A 27,314-nucleotide genomic window follows, 5' to 3' on the forward strand; every position below is an offset into this window, starting at 1 on the left:
CCAGCCGCCTGACGTCTGTGCGGGGCTCGGAAGATGGCTGCGGAGCCGAGCACCGGGCAGTGGCGGCGGCGGCGGGCAGGGAGCGCGGCGGACGGGGACTCCGCCTTGCGCGTGGGGCGCTGAGCCGAGAAGCGCGGAGGCGGCGAGGGCGCGCGGAGGACTCGGAGGGTCGCTCGGCGCTGCCTCCCCGCCACCCTTCGCACCATGGGCAGCGAGGAGGACACAGTCAAAGAGAAACTGCTGTGGAACGTGAAAAAGGAGGTAAAGTCGGGGCAAGGACCCCGGGGGTCTCGCGCCCCTGCCCGCGGGGCCCAGGGGGCGAGAAGGTCCGTACCCACCCCGAACGCCGGCTCTCACAGGCCCTGCCCTGGGCCTTGCGGGGGTAGGTCCTGGACCGGCTGCGGCTCCCGCCCCCCTCCCAAATTGGGGGGCAAGGCCCCTCGGCCCCAGGAGCCAGGCCGAAGCTCCGGGGTTTGTTTGCTCCGTGATCCCGCAGCTCCCCGCCCTGTGACGGCAGCAGCGCCGGGAGGCCGAGGTCGGGGGAGGGGTGGCGGTGATTTCTGGAGAACCGGAGCTGGCCATTCATTACCCGCGCCGCCAGGGGAAGGGGCAGGGTCCCGCGGGGGCCTCCCGCCGTGATAAGCGAGTGTTTTCGGGGTTAGTGCCCCTTTTCCCTATTCCCCCCGCCAGTATCCCTCTGGGAACTGAGTCGTGGCTGCCGGAGGGCTCGCTGCACACCTCACTGCTTCTCACTCCACGCCCACCTCCTTACCCAGGGACCAGTTGTTTTGTTTTTAAGAATGGTTTTCAGGACTCGATTTTTTTTTTCCCCTGTGGAAGGAGGCCCCCACATCGGAAAGAGTCCTTCCTTCTACTAACCCCCTTTACCTTGACCCAGCTCAAAAGCTCATTTCAGGAGAGGGGAGGTTGCCCATAGGAATGACTCACCCCCATCTGAGGGCTGGAGAGCTCAAACCTGCAGAGTTGGTTAGAGTGGATTAGGCCTCTGAAGCCCTGAGCTCCTTCCACCACTTGCCTCTTTGGCTATAGTCTGCCAGATGTGTGAACTGTATGTTTTGTCCACTAAGCATCCAGCACTTGGTGCACAGTAGGCACTCAGTGACTATGGCAAATAAATTTGCTGATCTTGGAGACTGGAAAACATGGTGAGAAAGCACAATTTTTGGAATAGGCTGGACCTAGCACTGTGTGACCTTGAGTAAGTTACTTAACCTCTCTGAACTTCAATTTCTTCATCTCTAAAATAGGAAAATATTATCTACCTCATCTATAAAAGTTCATTTACCATGTTGGTTCTTTCAATCCTTCCTAGAGTTTCAGTGTTGGGGAAGACTCTGGGTTCCAATAAAATCCTGTAAAGCTTCAGACGGTTATCCTGCTTCGGCCACGGCCTGCCTACTCTCCCCTAGCATTTGTTTCCTTCCCTCCCCCGGCAAAGAAGTGTTTGAAACCCTCACCTCTCCAGCTGTGTGTGAGAAGCTCCATTGTGTCTTTGCTGTGGAGTGGCCAAGTAAGGGTTTCTTAGGCCAGGGGTATAAGCCCCAACTTTTAAGCCTCAACTTTGTCCTCCCCGAGGGAAAGAGAAATCTTGGTGCTTGTCCTCAGGAAGCAAGCAGCCTAGTGTCGGAGACTTATACAAACAAGAAAAAAAAGCAGCTGTTGCTGCACCTAAGCTGTCGCCAAATGTGCTAGAATCGTTGGTGTGACCCAAATTGTCTATACTGCTTCAAGAATGGTTCCTAAACAAATGGCCAGAGTATCCCACAGCTCTGTATCTTACCCGGGAGCCCTGATAGCACAGTGGTTAAGAGCTTGGCTACTAACCGAAAGGTTGGCAGTTTGAACCCACCAGGGGCATGTGGAAGAAACGTGTGGCAATCTGCTTCTGTAAAGATTTACAGCCTTGAAAATCCTGTGGGGCAGTTCTACTCTGTCCTACAAGTGGAACATGGCTGACCTTTCACAGAGGTGCTCTGTGTAATTCTAGGGACCTACTTCTGTAGGTGCTCCTCACCTCAAAATTTACCCACCAGACTGCTTCAGATGGCTGCTGGCCATTGAGTTGAAATGCTGTGCTCTCTGTTCAATGCAGGCACTCCTTGAAGTAATCTAGGAAGCTGTTAACAGTTTAGAGTGCATGAATCAATTTGATCCCTTTACCTAACTGCTAGCCATGAGCAGTTTTCAACAGGGGGGAGGCTCCAACTTCTTCCTCTCTTCTCCCCAAGCCTTAGGAGCTCCTCCACCCTCCAAACTGTAGGGTCCTGGGCAAGGGACTTGGGAGCTGTGGCAGCATCAAGACACTGAATGTCTTGTCAGAAGAACGGCAAAGACTAGTTTACTTTATCTGTAAGATTTATGCTGGGATAAAGAAAATCCATCCCTGTAATCTCTAGTATTAGTATCTGTCTCCTGGCATTTCTGCCCCAGGTTCCCCCAGGACATAAGAAGTGCTTGGCTGAAGTGTTGGGAGTGACTCATACACTGCTGGTGGGAGTGTAAATTGGTACAACCACTTTGGGAGGCAATTGGACAATATCTAGTAAAGCTGAATACATGCATGCTCCATGACCCAGAAACTCCCTGCCTGCAAGTATAAATCAAAAGAATTTCATATGTATGTTCACCAAAAGGCATGCCCAGAATGTTCATTAAAAAAACCCATCATAGCCACCAGTATTCATGACAGCTCCAAACTGGAAACTACTCAAGGGCCCATCAGTTGTGGTGTATTCATAGAGTAGAACACAGCAGTGGGAACCAACAAGCTACAGTTACGTGCAAGAGCATGGACAGATCTCACAGTCACATAGGTAATCAACAGAAACCAGTCACAAACCCTACACATGGTGTGATTCCATTGAAAACACAAAAACCAGTGAGGCTAATCTATGGTGTTAGCAGTCAGGATAGTGGGTACGCTGGAGCAGAGGACGTGACAGTGCGGTGGGAGGGAAGCTTTGGGGTGCAGGTCACGTGCTGCCGTTTTGTTTGCTGGTTTCCCAGGTGTGTTCAGTTTGTGAAAACTCATCAAGCTGTGTAATTATGATCTGTGTCCTTTTGGGGCAGTTCTCAGTCCTATAGGGTTGCTATGAGTTGGAATCGACTCGATGGCAGCAGGTTTTTTTGATGCATTTTCTAGGTGTTTACTCTGCATCAATAAATTGTTGTTGTTTTTTTTTTTAATGCTTAAAGGAAGAAAGGTGACAGCCCACTCACAAGGTATTTGGAAGCTTTTACGTGCAGATAGGAACCTGAAACAGTGTTTTAGAACCTTGATAAAAAGAAGTCAAGGCTTGTGAGCATGTGGAGAGTGTCCCTGAGGTCTAGACAGATCTAGCCCCTAACCTCAGAGAAGGGGGAGAACAGGCAGGGCAGGTTGTTTATCTACAGCCCGTACTGAGACAGTTTGTCTCTAAAGAACAGTGTGTTTCCCCAGAAGCCCTTCTCCAGATGAGCAAACAGCATCCCACCCCTGTTCTCCACGGTGTGGCACTTCCCCCTGAGCTGGAACAGTCGTACTGATTGTTTGCTGGGGTTATGCCATTTCTTTTCCTGGTTGCCTCCCCAAAAGGCTAAAAGCAGCCTGTGCTGAAGAAACTTTGCTTTCCCACTTCCCATCCCTGTCATTTACTCTGTGCTGTCTGAACCCAGACCAGGGGGACAGAACCCAAGTGATTTCCTTACACAGAGGCCTTTGACCAGGAAAAAAATTTGTGTATAATAAGGATGCTGCTTATTTGTCCACAGGTGAAGCAAATCATGGAGGAGGCTGTCACCAGGAAGTTTGTGCATGAAGATAGCAGCCATATCATTGCTCTGTGTGGTGAGTGAATGGCTGGGGGACTTGAGAGAGTGGAAGGTGGGACAGCATTAGAACTGAGGACATGGCCCTGGAGCCAGGTTTAGTAGGTCTCAAACCTGGCTGCAAGTCAGAATCAACTCGGGAGCTTTTGGAATCTCCTTGAGGCCCCCTCCCAGATTTACTGAATTGGGATCTCCAGGCCCAAGAAAACATGTATATATGCATATATTTTTAAATTGTTGTAAAAATTTGTATAACATTTGCCGATTCATTGTTTTTAGGTGTACAATTTAGTGATAGCAATTACGTTAATCAACCACCACCAATAATGAATATTTTTAGTGCCCTGGGACAGTAATTCCCAAATTTTAGCATGCACCAGATCACCTTAAACGCTTGTTAAAACGGACTCCCGGGCCCCCACTGCAGACTTTCTGATTCCAGTTGGTCTGGAGTCAGGCCTGAGAATTTGGATTTCCAACAAGTTCCCAGGTGATTCTGATGCTGCCAGTCTGGGAGCCACACTCTGAGAACCACTGCCCTGGGTCATTCAGGTTTGGGAACCACAGCTTCGGTTTATCCTTACTTGAACTTGAGGGAAAGGTCTGTGCCTTTTGGATGCTCTCTGTGCCACATCTACTTTCTGGGTAATCTCACTTGTGTTGCCCTATCATCCCAACTCGCCAAGCATTTGATTGGATGCAAATGAACGTGAGCCTAGGATGGCAGCAGTAGCCAAAGCCTTCCTGCCCAGAGGGAGAATCTCTTTAACAAACCACTGCTTCCGTCTCAGCAGGAAGGCTTTTATAGGAGCAAGCCTATCTATACCCACAACAGAGTTTTCTTGGATTTCTGGTATTTGGCCTTCCTCTCAACTCTCTTTCTGAGTGGACAAGGAACCATTTACCACCTGTACGTTGTTTTCCTTGGCCTCTGAGATTGGCGTTTGGGATTGAGGGAAGGGGAGGTTGTATGTTTCTGAGGGGAAGGAAAGGCGGGAGTGGATTGGGACAGGACACTTTGACAACAGTGTGGTGAGGCAGATAGCTGCTCTTCCCATCAGTCCATCAACAAACAGTTACTCAAACTGAGGATTCACCCTATGCCAGCCACTATCTTACGTGTAGGGACATGGCAGTGACAAGACTGACAAAGTCTCTGCTCGGGGGTTTCAATTCTGTTGGGGGAGACAGATGGAAGCCAAATGTACAAATAAATACGTAGCATGGTAATAGGTAATGTGCTTCAGAATCACCATAAGGGCTTGTTAAAACACACATTTCTGGGCCCCAACCCTGCACTTGATTCCAGCCAGAAAAACAGAGAGGTGGTGAGTGGTCGACTAGGGAAGAGGTGGTGTGAGCAGAGGCAAGTGCCAGACTTGGGTTTGAATCCAGGCGGTCTGCTTACTTCTTGAGTCATCAAGGACACGGTTCTTAGCTTTTCTCACCCTGTTTGCTCCTCTAAAAACAGGGAGATGACTCCTACCTCAGAGAAGTTGTATGGGGACTGAGATAACGCATATGAGTGTTCCTAGCAGTGTCATAGCTCAAAAAATGTCTGTCTTTCCTTCTCTGGATATTGAGCCTTAAGGCAGGTTTGCAGGACATTTTCACCATCTCCCTTTTAGGCGAGTTCCCCTAGTTGTAATCATTCCCGGGTTTACAAGGAGTAAGTAGACTGATCACACGTTTTCTTTGACAGAGCCTACATTAGGGAAAAAAGCGTGCCTGTTTCTTAATAAGTGGCTTTGAAGTGTTAGAACTCTACTCCTTTCATCCATGCTGTTTTTCCCCGACTTCGGCCAGTGTCTGTCATTGTCACTGAAAGGGATTGGTACTGGCAGCCTAATTGTGCACAGCTTGGTGCTGGGCTTCGTTCAGAGCCGTGTCCCTTGTCTCACAGTCACACGGGTCTGGATGCACACACACTGAGTACGGAAAATAGAATAAAACAGTACAAACAGCTTGTGCATGGGAGCCACATGTGGGTGGCCATGGGGGAGTGAGGAAAAAGGGGCTGGGAGGAGAGCAGCAGGTAGAAAAGCTGTGGGTGTCCCATATTCAGGCCAGTTAGGGGAGAAAAAGCTGTCAGCTCTCCTCTGAGCAGCCTGGGAGCCCCAGGAAGTAGTGGGGCTTGAGCTTTTTCTCCTGCCCGGAAGCCCAGGGCTTTTTATAGAGGCAGGGCGATCACACGCAAATGATTTTTCTGCTTTTAGCCAGTTTCAGTTGCTGAAATAGAACAAGGACCCTCAAGTCTCTAGGGTTCTAAACTCAGCCCAGAGGCAAAAGGAGGGGCCGGTGGCCTCCATTTCTGGTGGTTCTCAGGAGATGCCTTAGGTCCACATGAGTGCAAACTTAAATGCCTACAGGGTCAGCCACAGGGGAAACTGGCTTGGGTGTGAGCAATAGGGAGTGGTGGGGTCTGGGGTGAACAAATGGTGCTTACCCTGTCTGCCCTGTCAGCTCCTGCAGGAATGCAGGCCCAGGCTTGCCATGACCTGTTTTAAGAGAAGCCAGAAGTCTGAGTTTTTATATCAAATTCCAAGTTTTTAGATGATGATAATTACTTCCCATTTAAAAAAAAAAAAAATTGTGTGGACCAAACAAACGGTGCCTGCAAGCCACTGGCAGTTGCTGCCTCTGCCTTGGGATCTGTGCACAGTTAGTGGAGAATATGTTAGCAGGAGGGGCTGCCAGCATTCTGAAACTCAGTCAAGCTGGGGTATCTGAGACCTGTGAAAAGAGGAATCCTTAAGCTTTGTCAGGATGAGTGTTCAGTGGTGAAGTAGATCCCAATTGAGGCTTAAAATATGGTTGGTTAAAAGCAGAAATTGTTATGCATTTTTTCCTGCCTTGAGGCCATCCACAGTGCATCACACCCAACCAGACCCCTTGCCTTTGAGTTGATTCTGACTCGTAGTGACCCTGTAGGACAGAGTAGAACTGTCCCATAGAGTTTCCAAGGAGCTCTGGTGGATTCGAACTGCTGACCTTTTGGTTAGCAGCCGTAGCACTTAACCACTACGCCACCAGGGTTTCTGTGCATCACTCAATGGAACCATAATCAGGGATTCTTGGAGGGTGGGAGAGAATAGATAGAAACTAATTGAGAAATGCCACGCCTTTCACTTTTTGGAGATTCTAATATGCCAGTCTCATCTGCTTGAAAAATGCTTCAAAATGCATTTTTAGTCTTATACTGGGTCTTGCTGTTGTCCTAGCCACATGCGGAATCGAGCTTTGTTCTAGGAGAAATGGCAGTACAGAGAACGTGCTGAGGGACAGAAAACAGAGTGGAGGCTGTGAAGACTGAATTAACCACAGAGTAATGACATTCCCTAGAGCTTTTGGAAGCGCTGGGGTCCTGGCCACCTCAGCTCTGCACTGGCCCCTCTTCTCTTGGGAGAGGAGGGTGGGATCTGGGGCAAGACCAGCTGCTCTGAGCTTCCTTGGAATACAGACATTTGAGTCAGAAACACAACCTTCCTGGAGAACCTTAGAAGTGGAACTCAAGAACCCCTGGGTCAAGACCAGATCCTGGGCAATCCCAGGGAAGTGGCAGCCAGACCTCATTCCTTTTACCCATGGAGAAGCATGAGGTACCACAGGCTGGTGAGAAATGTGTTTGCTTTGCTGGCAAACCAGGCTAGGCAAGGAGGGGGCTTCTCTGTATGCTGTTCCTCCTACCATGATGGCGCCTCCGAACCCCCAGAGTGAAGGACCAGGACCTGAGTGACCGTTGACTCCTATGGCAGAGGGTGGGGCTTGAATAGGCCCAAACCTACCACTGCAGGAGAGGGTTCTTTGATATTTCCTGCCTTAAAGTATCATGTAAAGTTTACCTTTAGTTCCATAATATGGTTTTTGACATTTCTGTTTTAATGTAAAGACCTATTGTTGAATCAAATGAATGCTTTATGTTTTCCCTTTGGCTTCATGAACCCCAGGTATAGGCTGATATCCTCTGCCTCTCCCCAGGGTGCTTTTAACTTGTGGTTTGGGGCAGAGCACGGAAGGTCAGGGTTAAGCACCAAATTGTTCCAAGTTATATCTTTAAACTCCGTATTTCTAATAGTAATATATATGCTTAAGGAGGACAGAGTTGCTGTCTTCCCTTCAAGGGATCTGAGGTAATTGAGGCCTCAGCCCATACACCTTGGAGAAGCAATTGTTTCTGTGATCTGCCCTACTCTGGCTCAGGGCCTGGCAGCATCGTCCTCCACAGTAGTTGTTTGCTCTGTTCTGATTTTAACCAAGTAGAGTGGGTTTATGAGGCCCACAGAGTTCTCAAACTCATAAATGGCTGCTGTCCTTTTTCCCCAAGAGACGTTGGGGGCGGGGCCTGGGCCAGACCAGGCGGTCCAGCCCTGCCTCCCCAGGCCCAGGTTTCCTGCCCTCCCCTGCATAGATGGGTCAACCTGAGGGTTACTTCAGGCTGTGGGGGAGCCGTAATGGGAGACGTGGGTGAAGTCTGTGGAGCTGGGAGTAACATCAGGGCTTTATTAACCAGCTCCCTGTTGCTAAGCAGCTTTCATTAGCCCGGAAGGTCTGCACGGCAGTGAGTGCCTTCGGGGAATGGCAAGGAGATGCTAATGAGCTCGAACTGGAGCAGGTGGTAGGAAGGCCTGGGATGTGGCAGCCAGAGTTATTTCAGCACATTCTAAGATTCTGGCTGGTTTGTAGCCTATCTCTTTTTAGAATAAGGGATTCCTTCTCCCTTCTTCCCACCCGCCCTGAATGAACAGCTCATTCTCAGGATATCCAATTGCTACCTTTCATCTGGAAATGATCTAGGTGGAAGGAAAGACCTCTGGGAGAACTGGTTCCTCTCGCCCTGCCTTGGGGCACCAAAACAAAAACCAAACTCAACTGCTGTCCAGTCCATCCCGACTCATAGCAACCCTATAGGACAGTAGAAGTGCCCCATAGAGTTTCCAGGGAGTGCCTGGTGGATTTGAACTGCCGACCTTTTGGTTAGCAGCCATAGCTCTTAACCACTAGCCACCAGGGTTTTCCCTTGGGGCACAGCTGAGTACATGTGGTGGTGGCCCATATCTCTGATTTGGAGTCCGACTCGAGGGCACTGGGCTTCTGGGTAGACCTGGGTTCATGTCTAGGCCATGTCACAGGCCATGTCACTAGTGTGTGACATGGCCAGGTATTCAGCATCTCTGAGCCCACTACCAGAAAGCTGATAGGGGATTAAAAGAGTGATGCAGGTAAAGCACGTAGCAGTAGTCTGGTATGCAGTAGGTGCTCAGTAAATGTTGCTGTCATCATCACCACCGGTGACATTCTACTTTGTTTTGAAAGTAACCTTACCGCCTTCCCCTTAAAGCCTCCTAGAACCTTCTCCAGGATCCCGTCTGGAGTCCATGTTTCTGGGAGTTTGAAGCATCTGGTTAGTCAGGAAACTTGAACACTGACTGAATATCTGATGAATTAAGGAATTTTTATTAATTTTGTAGTTGTGACAGAGGTATTAACTCCATGTTTTTGAGGTATTTATAGATAAAAATACACGATATCTAAAATTGGTTTCAAAATAATCCAGGCTTAAGAAAAGCGTGGTTGGAGGGGGTACAGCTGAAGCAAGATGGGTTGTGATCTGATTGCTGTTTAGGTTGGGTTTGTTCCTCTTTTGTCCCTGTTTGGAATTCTGCATAATGAAATTTAAAAACGGAAGGAGAACAAGGGAGAGGAGGAGATAGAGACAGCGAATGTAGACAGCTTTCATGAGAAACATTGTGTAAAAGGGAACAGATAAACAGGGCAGTACCAAATGCAGAAATTATAGAACAGTATCATTAATATCACATGCAAGCAAAATTTTGCTGAAGATCATTCAAAGGCGGCTACAGCAGTATATAGACAGGGAACTGCCAGAAATTCAAGCCGGTTTCAGAAGAGGATGTGGAACCAGGGATATCATTGCTGATGTCAGATGGATCCTGGCTGAAAGCAGAGAATACCAGAAGGATGTTTACCTGTGTTTTATTTATTATGCAAAGGGATTTGACTGTGTGGATCATAACAAACTATGGATAACACTGTGAAGAATGGGAATTCCAGAACACTTAATTGTGCTCATGAGGAACCTGTACACAGATCAAGAGGCAGTTGTTCGGATAGAACAAGGGGATACTGATTGGTTTAAAGTCAGGAAAGGAGTGTGTCAGGGTTGTATTCTTTCACCATACCTATTCAGTCTATATGTCGAGCTCATGAGGAACCTGTACACAGATCAAGAGGCAGTTGTTCGGATAGAACAAGGGGATACTGATTGGTTTAAAGTCAGGAAAGGAGTATGTCAGGGTTGTATTCTTTCACCATACCTATTCAGTCTATATGTCGAGCAAATAATCTGAACAGCTGGACTATACGAAGAAAAATGGCGCATGAGGATTGGAGGAAGACTCAGTAATGACCTGCGTTATGCAGATGACACAGCATTGCTTGCTGAAAGTGAAAAGGACTTAAAGCACTTACTAATGAAGATCAAAGACCACAGCCTTCAGTATGGATTACACCTCAACATAAAGAAAACAAAAATCCTCACAACTGGACCAATGAGCAACGTCGTGATAAACGTAGAAAAGATTGAAGTTGTCAAGGATTTCATTTTACTTGGATCCACAATCAACAGCCATGGAAGCAGCAGTCAAGAAATCAAAAGACCCATTGCATTGGATAAATCTGCTGCAAAGGACCTCTTCAAAGTGTTGAAGAGCAAAGATGTCACCCTGAAGACTAAGGTGCGCCTGACCCAAGCCATGATATTTTCAGTCGCATCATATGCATGTGAAAGCTGGACAATGAATAAGGAAGACCGAAGAAGAGCCTTTGAATTGTGGTTTTGGCGAAGAATATTGAGTAAACCACGGACTGCCAAAAGAACGAACAAATCTGTCTTGGGAGGAGTACAACCAGAATGCTCCTTAGAAGCAAGGATGGCGAGACTGTATCTTACATACTTTGGACGTGTTGTCAGGAGGGATCAGTCCCTGGAGAAGGACATCATGCTTGGCAGAGTACAGGGTCAGCGGAAAAGAGGAAGACCCTCAACGAGGTGGGTTGGCACAGTGGCTGCAACAATGAGCTCAAGCATAGCAACGATTGTAAGGATGGTGCAGGACCGGGCAGTGTTTTGTTCTGTTGTGCGTAGGGTCGCTATGAGTTAGAACCAACTTGACGGCACATGACAACAACAACCTGATGGAAAGTCTGTCTGTCTGTGTGTTTAAGTTTGCATCTCTGTGAGTTTCAATCAGTAGGGTTTCTGCTCAACACAAAGGTCATAGAGCAGAAATTCTTAAACTTTTTGAGGTCAGATACCCCTTTAAGAAGTTGAAAGTCATGGATCCTCTGTCTAGAAAAGAAGCACTCACCTCAGCATGCTAGAGCATGCGACAGTTTTGCACACAATTTCAGGATGGGCCAGAAGCCCACCCACGAACCCCCTTAGAAAAGTGATTCTCCATTACTACTTTTTTTTTTTTTTTTTTGCGTACACATAGTTCCCACACAGCACACAGTTATGATTTTCATTGCATGCTGTGATTCTCAGTGGGGGGCACCCCTTCGAGAATGGGGAAGCGTGGTGTAACATGAACAGTCACTAAGAACGTCTGACATAAAGGGTCGTTTACTTTGCTTGGAAAGTAGAGAAATGAGAGCAGTCTCTTCTTCCGCAGACACCGCCTGGCACCTGGCCTGTTTTCACAGAAGGAACATGGGGCCGGGGGTGAGCTGGGGGGACTGGGCATGATATTTGGGCTTCTCCCCTTATTCCCTACTTGTGGTAATTGCTGAGAAATGCCTCCTCTCACCCCAGAGAGCCTCAGTAGCAGCACTGGTGGGGGCTGGGGGAGCGAGGCTGGCATGATGGGTGTGCCCATGCCTGCCATCCCTGCCCCCAGCCTGGCTGGCTTGCAGCCTGGGGAAGGTGGGAAGGCTAATGACTCCTTATCTTGGCAATTAGTCACATCACTGAGGCACAGGATTCCCTGCAGGACTGGTGCCACCTGCCTCCGCTTTAGCCCTGCTCAGTGCTGCTTCTCTCCCAGCTCTGGATGAGGAGCGCAACCCCAGAAAATGGTCGCCCCCCCCACACACACAGGTGCAGACTTGGAGCTGCAGCAGCCCCAGACCAAGAGGAGAGGACTGGGACAAAAGGGTCACTCACCTGTACACCCCAGGGTCACACAGACCTCCGGGGATCTGGGTTGTGTGATGCTTAAACCAAAGATTCTGCCGTGGCCTGTGCACACATGATACACGTGTAGAGGCGTGTGTCTGGATATACGTGCACGCAGAGGGGTGACGGAAGGGCTGTGCATTATAGAAAGTGAAATCCTCCTGTCTGAACCCCTGATGAGAATTTTCATTTCTAACAAGTTCCCAGGCAATGCTAATGTAGATTCTGATTCGGTATATCTGAAGTGGAAATGCACTTTTTCAGCAGAGGTTTGAATCGAAAAATGAGCCAGTTTGAAGCCCTGGCTCAAGCGGGGCGCCCTCCAGCTGGAAGGAGCCTGTTGCGGGAGGGAAGGGTCAGCTTGTGTCCCCCTCCCCTGGGATGAGCTGGCTATCCTCCAGGTGGGGCCCCAGGGACTCTCCAACTTCTAGACTCCAGTCCAGGGGAGGCCAAACAAAACTCCTTTAGAGCCCAGCAGTGGCTGCCTGTCACTCACTAAAAAGGCAAAAAACAGGCAAGAAATCCTACTTTCAGTGAGTATTTCTTAAGTCCAAGCTTCAGATTGTAACAACCCTAGTAAAAATAAAGTTGACGGGGCCTCCGTTCCCCTGTTCCTAAGAGGGTGTCATTTCCACCCACCTCTTTCTATCCTCTCTCTGATGCCTCCTCTTCCCTTCCCTGCCAGGGACAGGCCTTGCAGAAACCCACCTCTTCCCAGTCAGCTGTAGAATAGAACCCGAAAACAAAACGTGGAAGGAGTTGGGGACCAGTATGGAGCAAGTGCCTCCCGTGTGCCAAACCCGATGCTAGGTGTCTTACATAGTTCCTCTCACTTAACATTTTGCACCAATCCTAAGAAATATTAGCCCCATTTCACAGATGGTAAAACCAAGGCTCAGAGCATTAAGTCATTTCCCTAAGTTTCCCAGAGCATTCAGATCCTGTTCTGTCTGACTTCAGAGCCAGACTCTGCAGCTCAGCACTGTTTCCAATCTCTGTGCACACCTGCAAAGTGAGGGGAGCGCCTCCTCCCACCTGTATCCCCCTATGCCTGGTGGCTGTATGAGGTGGGAAAGGGGGCTCTGGTCAGTGTTTGGGCCCTGGGTCCTAGTCCTGGCTCTGCCACTACGTGACTGTGACCAAATCTCTTCCCTTTTCTAGGCCTTTCCCTCCTCACTTATAAAACAATTGGCCTAGCCTCAATAATGGCCAGGCTTCTCCTCTCCCCGACACATCCACACTAATATTTTTAGAGTCTATACATGCCTAGGGTAGCTCCTTGCCCTCCCACACCCAGCTCTTTTTTCCTTCCTGGGTCTGTCTGCGGTAAGCAGGATCCAGAGGGAGAGCTTAATCCTAGCCCCTAAAACCATGAATGAATGAAGGGAAGCCCTCCCAGCATGGAAAATGGAAATCTCCACTTGCCCTTGGCTGCTGGGCTCATCAATAATTCAGGGCCACCGTCAGGTCTGATCTCTGCAATGGCTTCATCAATATTTTAGCTCCTTCTCCAGACCCTGTTCCTTAGCAACCACATCATCTGTGCTCTCTAGGAGGGTTGCCAGGCCACGTGTTTCCTGCCACCCTCGCCTGTTGGTGCTGTCCACGTTCACTCGCCCTTGTGTTGGGGTGGAGGCACTCATGCCACCTGGAGCGGGCAGCTTTGATCCCCACAGCCCCAGGGTTGATGCTGCATTTGGGAGACATGTATACAGCAGACGTGGGAGAAGGATGGTGGGGCATATCAGAGTCCCCACAGGGTCACGCTGGGCAGGAGCAGAGGCATGGGGAGGGGAACTTTGAAAGGAGGTCAGGCTTCCCCATAGTATAGCCCCTGTAGTATATAGTATTCTATAGTACAGTGTATACTATAGTATAGCTTCCCTGAGCCTGTGAAGCCCTTACCCTATTTCTAGCATGGGTCAGGGTCTGCCCCTGCCCCTTTGCATCTTCACAGGTATGGAGGAGAGGGGGTGTTTCTCCCTGTCACCCTCTCTTGCCCAGGCTCAGGTGCTGTTTTCCTCTGCGGCCCAGGTGCGGTGGAGGCTTGCCTCTTGCATCAGCTGAGGCGCCGTGCAGCTGGCTTCCTGCGCAGTGACAAGATGGCAGCTCTGTTCACCAAGGTGGGGAAGACATGCCCAGTGGCTGGGGAGATTTGCCACAAGGTACAGGAGCTACAGCAGCAAGTAGAGGGCAGGTGAGCCCAGGGACTGCCCCTCCCACCTGTTCCTCCTCCTGTTTCCACCTGGCATTTGCTACTTCCCAGGAATACCCATCTGAAGGTTGGCTTCCAGGCCGGTTTCTCACAGGGCTTCTTGGGTAAGGGACCAGCCTGAGGGTGGAAGTTGGCCCCTTGTGGGGGCCTCACGTGCTCAGTCCTCGGCTGCCGTTTGGTGGCAACAAGCCCCACTTCTGGTGCCACCAGCCGCAGGAGCCTCAGCCAGGCTTCCCCCTGAACCCTGGCCCTCCTGAAGCTTCCCTCTCTTTGTAGGAAACCCTTAGGGGGCAGCCATGAGGCCCTGCGGAGACAGTGCTCTGCCAGCGGGAAGGCCCTGACCCTCAGCCCGCAGGCCTTGAAACATATATGGGTACGCACAGCGCTCGTCGAAAAAGTGCTGGACAGGGTTGTGCAGTACCTGGTGGAGAACTGCAGGTGACTGCCCATCCCCCAAGGCAGCCCCTCTTCCCTCCTACACCCACCTCCCTGCTCAGTTCTGCAGCCTCACGCTCAGCTGCTTGACTGACATGCACGTCAGCCTGTAGGCATGCCCCTTCTCCTGTTTTAGATCACAGTAGGTGGGCTTAGCACTGGGCTTAGGCTCTCCACAAAGCTCAGTCCTTACAGACTGTTTCTTCTTGGTGACTGACATGGATTTGTCTTTGTGGGGACTACCCTGCTTGGGGAGCTCAGCTGCCCTGGAATGAGTTCGGGAGCCCCAGCAGTTTACCCTGTCTCTCCTCCTTGCAGCAAGTACTACGAGAAGGAGGCATTACTGGCAGACCCTGTGTTTGGTCCCATCCTGGCCTCTCTTCTAGGTGAGCCTGAGAGCACAGAGGGCTGGGCTGGGCCTGCGGTGGCTGAGGGGAGGCAACACTGTTGGGAGCTGGCTGTCTCTCTCTCTGCAGTGGGACCCTGTGCCTTGGAGTACACTAAGCTCAAGACAGCTGATCACTACTGGACCGACCCTTCTGCTGACGAGCTGGTTCAGAGGCACCGGATCCGTGGGCCCCCCAATCGTCAGGACTCCCCTGCGAAGCGCCCAGCCCTAGGAGTAAGTGTCTCTCTCCCCGCCCCCTGTGCGCATTCCAGGCTACGCCCATGGGTCTGCAGGGAGGGGAGCCTGGCCTCCATGCTCCTCGAAGGCACAAGATGGGTCTTGGGGGTGCCATAAGATCATTACTACCCTAAGCGTGCCTTCTCCCCACTTTGGCACACGCCAGTAGCACAAGGCAGGTCCGTGACTGGAGAGCAGGAGGTGGCTGAGAACAAACTTGGGGCAGGAAGGACCCAAAGGGTCAGCCAGAGAGGGCTGGCATGGGTGCTCAAGGGCTTTCAGCCCATGAGGCTAGGGGCTAAGTCTGCCTTTCCCTGTAGATTCGGAAGCGGCACTCAAGCGGTGGGGCCTCAGAGGACAGGCTAGCTGCCTGTGCCCGGGAGTACGTGGAGTCCCTGCACCAGAACTCCAGGACGCGGCTGCTGTACGGGAAGAACAATGTGCTGGTGCAGCCGGTAGGAGAGCCTGATGCTCCAGCCCCCAGCCTCTCTATCATCTCCCAGCTCCCAAGCCCCAGAACAGGGACCCTCCAGCCATGTTCGTTCCTTTCCTGAGGGCCTTGAGCCAGAGAGAAGGGGAACAGCTCCCACCCCACCTCGCTCTTTCATTAGACTCACGCCTGGCCTTGAGCAGGTGGGAGCCGGGCGTGGCAACTCCTCTGGGCTAACTGAGAACCAGGCCATCCAGGGGTGGGAATGACAGCCAGCACGCGGGGTGGACACCTGTCTTGAGTGTTGCTGGCCCAGGATGCCCCTGGCATCCAGGAGGCTAACAGGCCAGCCAGAGGAGGGAGACGCCCAGATCTTCCATGAGGGCCTTGTTCTGCCTGGACTCCTACCCACCCCGGTCTAGGACCCCCTGATTGGCCTCTCCTGGCCTCCCCTGCTCCCACCTGAGCCCTTAACCTGCAACCACCTGCGCCCTTAACCACAGGCTGCCCCTGTGAGCCCCTCAGCCCTCATCATTTCAACTTCTGGTGTGTGTTTCTCTATAGAAGGAGGATATGGAGGCTGTGCCTGGCTACCTCTCGCTGCACCAGTCTGCAGAGAACCTCACTCTGAAGTGGACCCCCAACCAGCTCATGAATGGGACTCTGGGGGACTCTGAGCTGGAAAAGAGGTGGGGGCTTTAGAATTCTCTCCCAGGAGCTCAGGGAGGGGAGCGGGGGCTCATGCCCCAGGGAGGGCATGGAAAGACCCTGCCTGCCCCGAAGGCAGGATTCACTCCTATCCAGATGCCAAGACTTGCAGGGAAAGGCCGCCCAAGCTCTCTAAGGTTGAGCTAGGGCAGGGCATGAAGGGGTTTGCCTGAGCCAAGCTCTAGACGGCCGAGACTGCCAGGCCCTGTGCCAGGAGGACAGCACAGGCCCAGAGAGACATGGCTGGTTGGGAACACATCTTGGCTGTGGTCATTCTATCAGGGTAGTTTCAAGGGCTTTTGGGGCTAGGAGAAGAGGAAGGCCAGATGGAAGGCTCTAGGACACAGTGACACCAATCTGGTTCCTTTCCAGTGTTTATTGGGACTACGCCCTGGTGGTGCCCTTTAGTCAGATTGTCTGCATCCACTGCCACCAGCAAAGTAAGCCTCCCTCATTCTGTGTGGGGGTGGGGAAAGAGAGATGCCTTTTGTCCCAGCCATGTACTGTGCCTGGGGCCCTTTGGACTTGTCGACCTGTACTGGCGTCCCCTCTGAATGAGGCCCCTGGTCACGCCCCAGCTTTCCTGGACTCCTCACACCAAGTACATGGAGCCCGGCCCCCTGGCCCAGCCTCACGTTTACCCAATTTTACCCCCCAGAGAGTGGGGGCACGCTTGTGCTGGTGAGCCAGGATGGTATCCAGAGGCCGCCGCTGCACTTCCCCCAGGGCGGACACCTCCTGTCCTTTCTGTCCTGTTTGGAGAACGGGCTCCTGCCACGTGGACAGCTAGAGCCCCCACTCTGGACCCAGCAAGGGAAGGTACTGCAGGGCTTGGGAGGCTAGGGTGAAGGGGTGTATGGGGTGGGTCCTCTGCCCTACCTCCTCTTTTCCCCAGCTGCCCTGGACAGGCTGACCGCCCACCCCACCTGTCCCTCCGCAGGGGAAGGTGTTCCCCAAGCTACGGAAGCGCAGCAGCATACGCTCGGTGGACGTGGAGGAGATGGGCATGGGGCGGGCCACAGACTATGTATTCCGGATCGTTTATCCTGGCCACAGGCATGAGCACAGTGAGTGTCCCAAACCCCACCCAGCAGAGGAAGAGAAAGAGATACTCAGGGAGGGCAGGGGGTGCAGTGTACCTTAGAGGGGTGGCAAGCAGAGCAGGTGGGGGTGGAGGCCCGTTGACTGGAGGTCATGGGCCAGGCCAGGTTAAGACAAGAGGCTCATCACTTAGCCTCTAAAATGGACCTTTTAGCCACAGGTCATCCCTTTGAAAAGTTCCTTCTCTGCTATCTAGCTGTCTCCCCCCATCTCTTTACAATAAGACTCTTGACTCAGCAGACCCAGCTGTTGCTCTGCAACATCCTCTTAGTCATTCTTTCATGTCCTGCCTTAGAAAAAAAATGTGGGGAGACTAGAAATAGAAGGCAGAGGACTCGCCATTCTTCCTGGCCTGCCTCCTGATCACCACAGGCAGCCGGGATGTGGGATCAGTGCTGCTTTTTGGATGATGCAGATTGTTTACTGACTTCACGAGGGCCTGAGCCCTACTGACCAGAGGCACTTCAGCTGGAGTAGGGATTTGTCTCTGAAGACTGGAGACTTAGAACGGCCCAGGGAACTTTGGGAGCCGAGAGACCCAAAGTCAGCTTGACCCTCGTGGATCCTAAGTTCCTAGGTCCTTTGCTCATTCCTCCCTGCCCTACTGTAGACACACAGCCCTGGGCCAAAGAACGCTTATCTGTAGGTGTCTACCAGCACCGAGGTTCCCTTCCTGCCCAGAGTGCTGTTGCTACCCATGGGTCTCTCTAGGCCAGACTTGCTTTTCTTGCAGGTAAAGTCAGGGAATTTGCCAGCCCAGAGCATTTATTGCCAGCAAAACCACCTACTACCCTGCCTCCTAAACTTCCTAGCTTGTGCCAACTCAGAGGACAGTCCATATAATCCACACGTTGTCATTACCAGGTGACGGATGGCCCAGGCCGTGCACATATCCACAGCACAAGCAGCCCCAACAGGCTTGGAGGATGTTGGGACACTGGGACTCTGCCCCTTACCTTCTTACCCCCACAGATGCGCCTGACAAGGAGACATATCTTTTGCCAGAATGTGTTTGCAAACCTGGCATTTAAACTCGGGCTGTTTCTCAGTTTCGATTTTTCGGTCTCCACTTCCCCTCTTTAAGCTTTGGCATTTCCCAGTTCTGTTCATGTCCCTGTTCAAGGACCACTTCCCCAGAGGTGAGCTAGAGCCCAGAGAGGAAGCCAGATGAGTCCCTCAAGTTCCTTGTGAGCAGCTCTGGGGAAGCGTTAGGAGAAAGTTGAGTTTATAGTCTGAAGGAAGGATTTGGGGTAAATCTCAGATGTGGTCCAGCCTGACATGACAAAAGGTGGAGAATGATCAGGACTGTCTGCCAACAGTTGAGCCCAGCCTTGGCCAGGGCTGGTGAGTCCTGAGCTGTTGGCCTACCCCAGATGGCCCTGTCTCTCACTGCCCTCGCTGCCGTCCTCAGTTCTTTCCTCTTCTTCCTAGAGGGGCCTCCTCAAGGGTGGCACTCTGTAGCTGCCTCCCATCCTCACACTTCTTTCCCTACTCCCCCAAATAAGCCATCAAAAGAGCTCTTAGGCGCCCCCATCCACGTCCTGCAGGTTCCAGGTGACCCCGAACTCCATTCCACCACCCTTGAGGAGGGCCAAGGGTCCTCACGCCTCTGCCTCTCTCGCTGTTGTCTTTGAGCAGTCACTATTAACTACCACCACCTAGCGGCCAGCCGCGCGGCCTCGGTGGACGATGAGGAGGAAGAGGAGGACAAACTACACTCCATGCTCTCAATGATCTGCTCGCGGAACCTCACAGCTCCCAATCCGATGAAAGGTTTTTATCCTTGCCCTCTTCCTGCCCCACCTCATCCCCCGCCCCACCCCCCTGGGCCCACCTGCCACGAACCGCAGGGGCTCTGACGGCAGTGTTGGCATTAAGGGACTTGGGCCCAAGGCAGTTCCCCTCCATCGGGAGGCAGGTCAGGGAAGGCCGGAAGGAGGCTCTGGCAAGGGGAGGCATGGTACAAGAACAGGTGACTCTTGGGCACCTAATCCAGTGTGTAAGGAGAGGGTTTCACACCTGGGAGGGAAAGGATCCATTGGTGGACAGGTCTGCAGTTTCCTGGTCACCCCCACAGGGCTCTCTGAGCCCAATTTCCACTCCTGAGGATCATGCCAGCGGCAAGTCCAGTACAGGGGTTTCTTTGTTCTTTGATGTTGATTGGGAAACGCAGCCTCTGGGCCCTGTACCCCTGACTCCTGAATTAGCAGAAACAGGACAGGGGGACGGGCTTTCCTGGGCAGGGGTAGGGGTAGAGATGGGGGGCTGGGGGCCACCATGGAGAGACCCCAGGGCTCAGTTTTCTCAGCAGGAATGGCCTGGTGCTTTAGTATGAAATCTGGAAATAGCTGCAGTGTTCAGGAAGGGGCACCGGCCATGGTGGCATGAGATCTTGCCCCGGAAACGCCTGTGCTTAGCTCTGTGATTTTGACCACGTTTTTCACCACCCTCCGAGCTCAGTGTCCTCGTCTGTGCCAGGTGCTGTGCAGGCACTGGGGATGTAGGGCAGGAGGTTAGGGGTTCCCTCTCCACAATTGCAACATGTCCTTCACTGTAAGCAGCACAGCACAGTGCTCACAGCCCCTCATCATTCCTCATCCATGTCACAGAGCTGGATGGTGGAGAAGGATCTCCACCTGTTTTGGAGAGTGGTCAGCCAAGGAACCTGTGAGGGCCAGGAAGGGAGCTCAAGAGGGGGTTAAGAAGGGATAAGGTCAGCTCTTGCATAGTCGAGGGGAACTTCCCTACTTTAGGGCCTGCTTCTCCCTTCCCACTCATTCTCATGCCACAGAATTAATTGCTTCTTCTCCTTGCCTGGCCCTCAGAAGGTGTCCAAAAATATGTAACACTTCCCTTATGCTTCCGCAGAGTTCTGCCAAGAGGCCTGATCCCTTAGCCCAGCCCCATTCCTGGGCAGCCAAGTGTGTGCCATAGAACAGCCGGAGCACAGCCTTAGCATAGCCCTGTAGCTGCCCCCTCTTGCCGGCCACGTGCCTGCCTCGTGCCTTCCCTCTCTCCTGTGGCTTCCAATAGGAGGAGTCTGTGGGCCAGGCCCTGTGTTTATTTCCTGCCTGCCACCTGGCTTCTTGCAAGCCTTGGCTTGAGGGCTCATGCTTATTTACATGTTAGCTGACTTTGAGCCGTATGGGAATGCTGAGATCTGGGGAGAGGGGCAAAGAGCCCCTTCTTACCCCATGCGCAGCCTCCCAGGAGCCTGGTCATCAGGCTGGGGGTTCCCAGCAGAGCCCTTGTCTTGGCAGACTTGGCAGTAGGAAGCCCATCACTGACCAGTCTTGGGCCTGAGTTCTTATCCTCTTGGGGAACTCAGAGGATCAGACCAACCCATTATGGAGCCCCTGGAACTCCAGTACTTGGGAAAGGGGAGGAGATGTGAGAGCAGAATCAGAAGTTGGTTGGGAGCTGGGAAGGAAGCCCCCACTGAACTCCAGTCCTTAATGACAACACTGTTGAGTCCGTTCTGCTAGCCATTGCTTTTCCTGCAACATGCTTGACTTGTGCATGTGACTCAAGTGGCAGGTGTCCAGACCCCCTCCCTCCCCCCCTTTCCTGCTGCCTCCCCTACCGAGCAGAGATGCTGTTCACTCTAATTCTGCCCCAGGTCAGACGCCTTTCACTCGGAGTCTTAGGGGCTGTGGGGTTCAACCGTCCTGATTGTTTGCTTTAAACTTTCCTCCTGCTCAGAGGAGAGAGTCAGAGCCCAAGCTGACCCAGCAGACCCCCCTGTCCAGCCTGCTGCCCCTCGCCCAGTCACTCCCGAGCGTTAGCACTGGGTTCATTCAGAGACGCAGTGTCAATGCTGGCTTGTTCAGCTCCTTCCTGGAGAATTAAGGTGAAGAGCATTGCCCCTGGAGACTTGCCTTGGTCGGGCTCTGCTTTCTGGGCATGAACTTGTTTCCCTGTCAGCTTGTTTCCCCCACCCTCCGCCCCATCGCCTTCCCTTCCTGCCTGCCTGCTGCCTGCCCACTGGGCCTGCTCCCACCCCCAGCCTCCCCACCACCAGCCTCTCCTGCCTGCTCCAGGGCATGAGCTGGGCGCCTGCCTGCCCCTCTTGCACCTGTTCTCCCCTTCTCACCCTCCCACCATCTCAAGCATGGCTTGTAACCCCTCACTCCCAGAGCTGCAGCCCCTCCTCACCAACTCTGTTCCCTTAATTTGCCTTCTGGTGGAGCTGAAGGGCCAGACAGCTACCAAAAATCCCAGCCACTGTCTGGGAGGAGAGTCCTGGGGCCAAGGCAGGACAGCCTGGGAGGGGACAGGAGAGGGCTCAGCTCAGCCCTCTCCACCAAGGCACAGCTAGAGGCGGAGTCTGGCTGCACACACACCAGGCCTGGGTCTGCTCCAGACTCCTAGCAGGCAGGGCCGAGCTAAGCCAGGTCCACACTAGATGGGCAGAGAAAGGTGCTGCCAAAGGAAGCCTCCTGATCAATCATACGCACGTCTGTTTCCTGGTTCTTCCTTACTCTTGCCAGCTTTCTCCTGCTCTCTTGCATCATCTCCTAGTCCTTTCCCTTTCTGCCGTCTCTTTGCTTCTTCTTTGTGAAACTCATCTGGCTCATCTGCCGGAGGGCCCCTCGAGCAGTGCCCTGCCCGCTGGCCCTGGAAGCTCCCCAGGGTCTTCAGTTCTGATTCAGACCAGCTGGGCTGCCGTGAAGGTGTCAGTCTGCTGGGGGTATAGATGTATCCAAGGAGCTGTCTTTGCTGAGGCTGTACCTGGGCACATTGTTCTGTGACTTGCACTCAGATGGTTGGCTGGTGTGCCCAGCCACCCGCCTCCTTCAGTGGCCTGGCAGCCCTGGGAATTTGGCTTTCCTTCCAGCTCACCTGTGCATTTCTGGGAGGCCACCCACCGTGCTGGGTGCAGATAGGCTGAGCGAAAATAGAGAGGAACTCAGGAGGGCCACGTGGGCTGGCAGTATGGGCCCGGGCTGGCTGCCAGATCTGGAACCTCAGGGGCAGGACAGGTGGCTCTGGGGCTCCTCAGGGGCTTTAACCAGTGAAGCCTGCCTGGCACAGGAGGGTTCAGAGTTTGTAGTGTTCGCAACACCTTCCTGCTCATCTAGGAGTTTGACCAAGAGGACCAGGCTGAATCCTTGAAAGCCAAGCTAGTTGGCAGCAGCATTGTAGGACACTCAGGCCTTTGTTGTTCCTTCTCTTTCTCTCCCCTCCTTCTAGAAAAACAAGTGTTTATTCCATTGTCAGTAGAGAGAGACAAATGCCATCACCCACAACTCAGTCAAAGTATTTTCTCACAAGCAGAAAGACACCTGCCGACCCTCTCCAGGCTTGGTGGAAGCTGGGAAGTAGCAGGCACCCTCTCTCCACCATTTCCACCTCTGGGCTCTGGACCAGGGAGGCACCAGCCTGTGGTTTTCCACCACCGGTGACTTCATGCAGCAGCTCTGGGCGCAGAGGTGGGCATGCTGCAGGGTGCTTGGGGGAGGAGGCTTGCCAGCCTCTAACCCTGACCCCCTTCCTGCCCTCAGATGCCGGTGACATGATTGAGATGCAAGGCTTCGGGCCCAGCCTGCCAGCCTGGCACCTGAAGCCCCTGTGCAGCCAAGGCTCCCCCTGCCTCTCCTGTTCCTCCAGCAGTTCCCCATTTGCCACCCCGAGCCACTGCAGCTGCATCCCCGACCGGTGAGTAGGCAGGGCCCAGGACGTCAGCCTCCCAGATGATGTGTTTGTTCATGGGTGCGTGTTGGTCCTTAGGGCCCATGTCACTTGCCTGACAAGGTGGCCCCTGGAGCTGGACACACCTAGGTTCTAATTTCACTTCTGCTAACCACTACCCATGTGATTTTGGCAAGTTATTGAGTCTCTACGTTTCTTTTCTTTCTTTCTTTCTTTCTTTTTATTGTGCTTTAGGTGAAAGTTTATGGCCCAAGTTAACTTCTCATTCAATAACTTATATACATACTGTTTTGTGACACTGGTTGCAATCCCCACAATGTGACAGTACGCTCCCCCTTTCCACCCCAGGTTTTCTCTGTCCATTCGTCCAGTTCCTGTCCCTTCCTGCCTTCTCATCCTGCTTTTGGACAGGAACTGCCCATTTGGCGGTGTATATTTGATTGAACTAAGAAGCATGTCCCTCATGTGTGTTATTTTTTGTTTTATAGGCCTGTCTAATCTTTGAAAAGTGGGCTTTAGGAGTGGTCTCAGTTCTGGGTTAGCAGAGCGTCTGGGGGCATAGTCTGGGGAGTTCCCCCAGCCTCTGTCAGACCAGTAAGTCTGGTCTTTTTACGTGAATTTGAATTCTGTTCTACATTTTTATCCTGCTCTGTCTGGGACTCTCAGTTGTGTTCCCTGTCAGGGCTGTCATTGGTGGTAGCTAGGTACCATCTAGTTCTTCTGATCTCAGGCTGGTGGAGTCTCTGGTTCATGTGGTCCTTTGAGTCTCTACGTTTCTCAGCCTCGGTCTCCACATCTGTAAAATGGGGATAATACAATCATTTGCTTCCCTACTCTCCCTGCCTCGGGGTTCACAGACACGTACATGCCCAGGCCTGGGGAGCAGAAAGGTGGAACCGGCACGGCAGCCGGGGAGCTCAGGAGCATCTTGGAAAGTGGTATCCAGAGGGACTGAGGAAAGTGCTGTGTGTTCTGGGTTTCTCTCCACCCTGACAAGCCTCTTTGACTGCCCATTGGATTCTCTGCCCATCCCATCCCTCACAGCCTGAGGTCAAGGGGTGGGGGCAAAACGTACACACAGTGACAAGGCTCTGGAAAGGCAGTAAGGCCATTGGATAGAGGCTCAGGAGACTGCGAGAATGTAGAGCCCTGGATCCAGAATCTGGGCCTCTGCCCACCCATGTGACCTTGGACAACTAACTTCACTTTAGTGAACCTAGGTTTCCTCGTGAAAATGGAGAGAACCACCTGAAGGTCATCAGAAGAACAGGCAAAAAATGAAGGAACAGGTAAAAAAGAGAACCTAGCAAAGGCGTGAACACCATTCCCACACTGCTGCAAGCATGTGGCAGATGCCCAGATGTCTGCTGAGCGTCCTCAGGCATATGACCTGAGAACAGGATCTGTGTCCACGTCAGAAAGGGGAGCTCACCGGTACTGAGCAGCTACTATGTGCCAGGCACAACTCTGGGCATTCACATAGGTTATTTCTCATTTAGTTCTCACCAGCTCCTGCTCCCACCCCAACCTGAGTGCCTCACCTGTTGCCAAGCTGGGGATGTCCTCTCACCAGATAGGCCCTGCCCACCCACTCTGAGCCTGGTTGCTTCCACAGGTTGCCCCTCAGGCTACTGTGTGAGAGCATGAAGAGGCAGATTGTGTCCCGGGCCTTCTACGGCTGTGAGTATGGGGTGATGGGGCAGTGAGGGGCCGGGGGCAGGCGAGGGAAGGCACTGTGGTCACTGGTTTCTGGCTCCCCACCGCAGGGCTGGCGTATTGCCGCCACCTATCCACGGTGCGGACCCACCTGTCAGCGCTGGTGCACCACAACATTATCCCACCAGACCGGCCCCCAGGGGCCCCCGGGGGCCTCACCAAGGACGTGTGGAGCAAGTATCAGAAGGACAAAAAGGTGCACGCTCTGGGGGTTGCGGGCCAGGGGCCAAGTTGAAGAGCTGGGCTGGGCAGTGGTGAGTGCAGAGTAGCCTATTGCTGGAGCAGCTTGCATAGACTGAGTGTGCGTTGAGGTGAAACCCAGGTAGGGGTGGGGGTGATGGGCCAGGGGCCGATGGCCATGGGTGACTGAGGTCATGGTGAAATCTCAGACAGCTGGGTTTATTTGGGAAGAGTACCGGCCTGGAATCCTCTCTCTTCTGTGCTGCTCTGGAACTTGGGTAAATCTTCATGGTTCTGGGCTCAGTTTCCTGCTCTGTAAGGAAGAAGGGTTGACATAGATCTCATCCCACTCTCATCTGGGGTGAGGTAGGTGTGGCCGCACACAGCAGGACTTGCCTAGGCCTCAGCAGAGTGACTGACCCACCCTCCGTAGCCCCCTCACCACGGGGTGTCCATGGGGGCTGCACAGTCTTTGCTCCTTGGGTCCCTCAGAACTACAAGGAGCTGGAGCTGCTACGGCAGGTTTACTATGGAGGTGTGGAGCACGAGATCCGCAAGGACGTCTGGCCCTTTCTACTCGGCCACTACAAGTTCGGCATGAGCAAGAAGGAGATGGAGCAGGTAGGGGCGCTGGTTCCCGTGGGGGTGGGAGCCCAGGGAGGGGGCCTCAGAAGCCTCAGCCACTTCCCATCTGGAGGGAAGCGTGGCAGAGAAAGACGTGAGCAGAGCGGCTGCTCTAGTCTCCAGCTGCCCCAGCTACCCCCGTGGTTACGGTATGATCTGAGTGCAGGTAGATGCTGTGGTGGCGGCCAGGTACCAGCGGGTGCTGGCGGAGTGGAAGGCCTGCGAGGTGGTGGTGAGGCAGCGGGAGCGAGAGGCCCACCCCACCACACTCGCTAAGTTCTCCTCAGGCAGCAGCATTGACAGCCACGTGCAGCGCCTCATCCACCGGGACTCTACCATCAGCAACGACGTGAGGAGCCTGATGGGCAGGGGTGGGCGGTGGGGGCCAGCATGTGACTCACGGGCGACCCGAGTGCTTGCCCGACCTCTAGTGCTCAGGCTCGGTGTGTCTGTGTCTCATTGCTTTAACTGAAAAATGCAGTAACTGTATAGGGTTAGGCTCCCACTGCTCTGGGCAGTGCATGTGGACATGTTTTGAGAAGGAAGCCATGTTACACCGATGTTACATGTTCGTGGTGTGTAGGTTTGGATTGTTTCTATGAACCTGCAGGCAAAGATGGACTTGTAGGCATTTAGGGAAGCCCTCCCCCTGTAGAGGGACCTCAAGGCTAGGAACAGGGTCCTCATCCCAGATCCACTGTTCACAAGTATCTCTGGACAAGAGCTTTCTGACCCTGGGCCCCTCTGTTTCCCCTTTCAGTTCTAATATCATCTGATTCTAGAGGTCTCACCCAGAGCTGTTGGCCAGAGAACAGGGGGACACTCAGTGAGGTCCCTTTGGGGTCTACTGGCAAAGGCCCCCCCCAACCCTGTGATGTTTTCTCTCATCTTATAGGATTGGCTGTGCAAGGCCAGTTCAGAGCCTGGGTAGTTCTTCCCGGCATCACCCCTGCCTTTGGGTGGACAGCAAGTTCTAAACCATAGCTGCTTAGTCCAACCAGCACTGCTAAGAAGTTTCATTTTAAGGATACTCTTTTACATCTTGTTACTTCAATAAATCCTTGTTAATTTTTTAATATTAACAGAAAACCCAAGTTGGAGCAAAACTTAAAGAAATATCACTGCCAAAACACTCTCCTTTTCCATGTGCTTTTTATTAATCCCCTGTTCATCATTGACCTCTCTCTGCCTCTGACATTGAGCTGTATAAAACTTGAATCTGCAAAATGCCCCAGCTGCTTAGCTCGAGGATAGCGGTACCTTTCCTCACTGGCAGTATTCTGAGTCAGGCTCTCAGGTGCCTCAGAACCATGGTTTTACCCATTACTGACTCAGCACTTCATGCTCTTTGCCCAAAGCGAAAACTGCTTTCAACATTCCTTTCCCTACATAGTCTAAATAAAAAAAAGAGGAGGGGGAAAAAAAAGGTCTCTGTAGGTCTCTTAGTTCTCTGTGATCTGTCTATGGTGGTGGACTATTTCCAGTCAGTAAGATATCTCCTTTCACTCTTTATCTCTTCTCAGCTTGTCTGAAACTAATATAAATGTTAGGTACTTGCTAGAGAAGTTTTCTGGCTTGTTTTGCTGGGCATTAAATACTGCAT

The 27,314-nt window shown here is 52.5% G+C and overlaps 1 protein-coding gene across 7 annotated transcripts in view; it reads left to right on the forward strand.

Moving 5' to 3' along the window:
* Nucleotides 1–76: 76 nt before the first annotated feature.
* The window catches only part of SGSM2 (small G protein signaling modulator 2), a 35,400-nt gene continuing 8,162 nt past the window's right edge, over nt 77–27,314 (forward strand). Inside the window, exons 1-17 of one of the 7 annotated variants that reach the window (XM_023556281.2) lie at nt 77–261; nt 3,772–3,847; nt 14,030–14,222; nt 14,517–14,678; nt 14,994–15,061; nt 15,152–15,297; nt 15,621–15,755; nt 16,295–16,419; nt 16,811–16,878; nt 17,097–17,257; nt 17,379–17,505; nt 19,178–19,312; nt 23,044–23,197; nt 24,807–24,871; nt 24,958–25,103; nt 25,580–25,708; nt 25,999–26,060. In XM_023556281.2, coding sequence (XP_023412049.2) covers nt 205–261; nt 3,772–3,847; nt 14,030–14,222; nt 14,517–14,678; nt 14,994–15,061; nt 15,152–15,297; nt 15,621–15,755; nt 16,295–16,419; nt 16,811–16,878; nt 17,097–17,257; nt 17,379–17,505; nt 19,178–19,312; nt 23,044–23,197; nt 24,807–24,871; nt 24,958–25,103; nt 25,580–25,708; nt 25,999–26,060 — 2,009 coding nt within the window. In that variant the 5' untranslated portion in view covers nt 77–204. Of the gene's footprint in view, nt 262–3,771; nt 3,848–14,029; nt 14,223–14,516; nt 14,679–14,993; nt 15,062–15,151; nt 15,298–15,620; nt 15,756–16,294; nt 16,420–16,810; nt 16,879–17,096; nt 17,258–17,378; nt 17,506–19,177; nt 19,313–23,043; nt 23,198–24,806; nt 24,872–24,957; nt 25,104–25,579; nt 25,709–25,877; nt 26,061–27,314 lie in introns of all 7 variants that reach the window. The other 6 variants (XM_064271552.1, XM_023556278.2, XM_003416819.4 and 3 more) reach the window with 6 other exon arrangements.

The sequence above is a fragment of the Loxodonta africana genome, chromosome 18 (genome assembly GCF_030014295.1).
Source record: "Loxodonta africana isolate mLoxAfr1 chromosome 18, mLoxAfr1.hap2, whole genome shotgun sequence".
Classification (NCBI taxonomy): domain Eukaryota; kingdom Metazoa; phylum Chordata; class Mammalia; order Proboscidea; family Elephantidae; genus Loxodonta; species Loxodonta africana.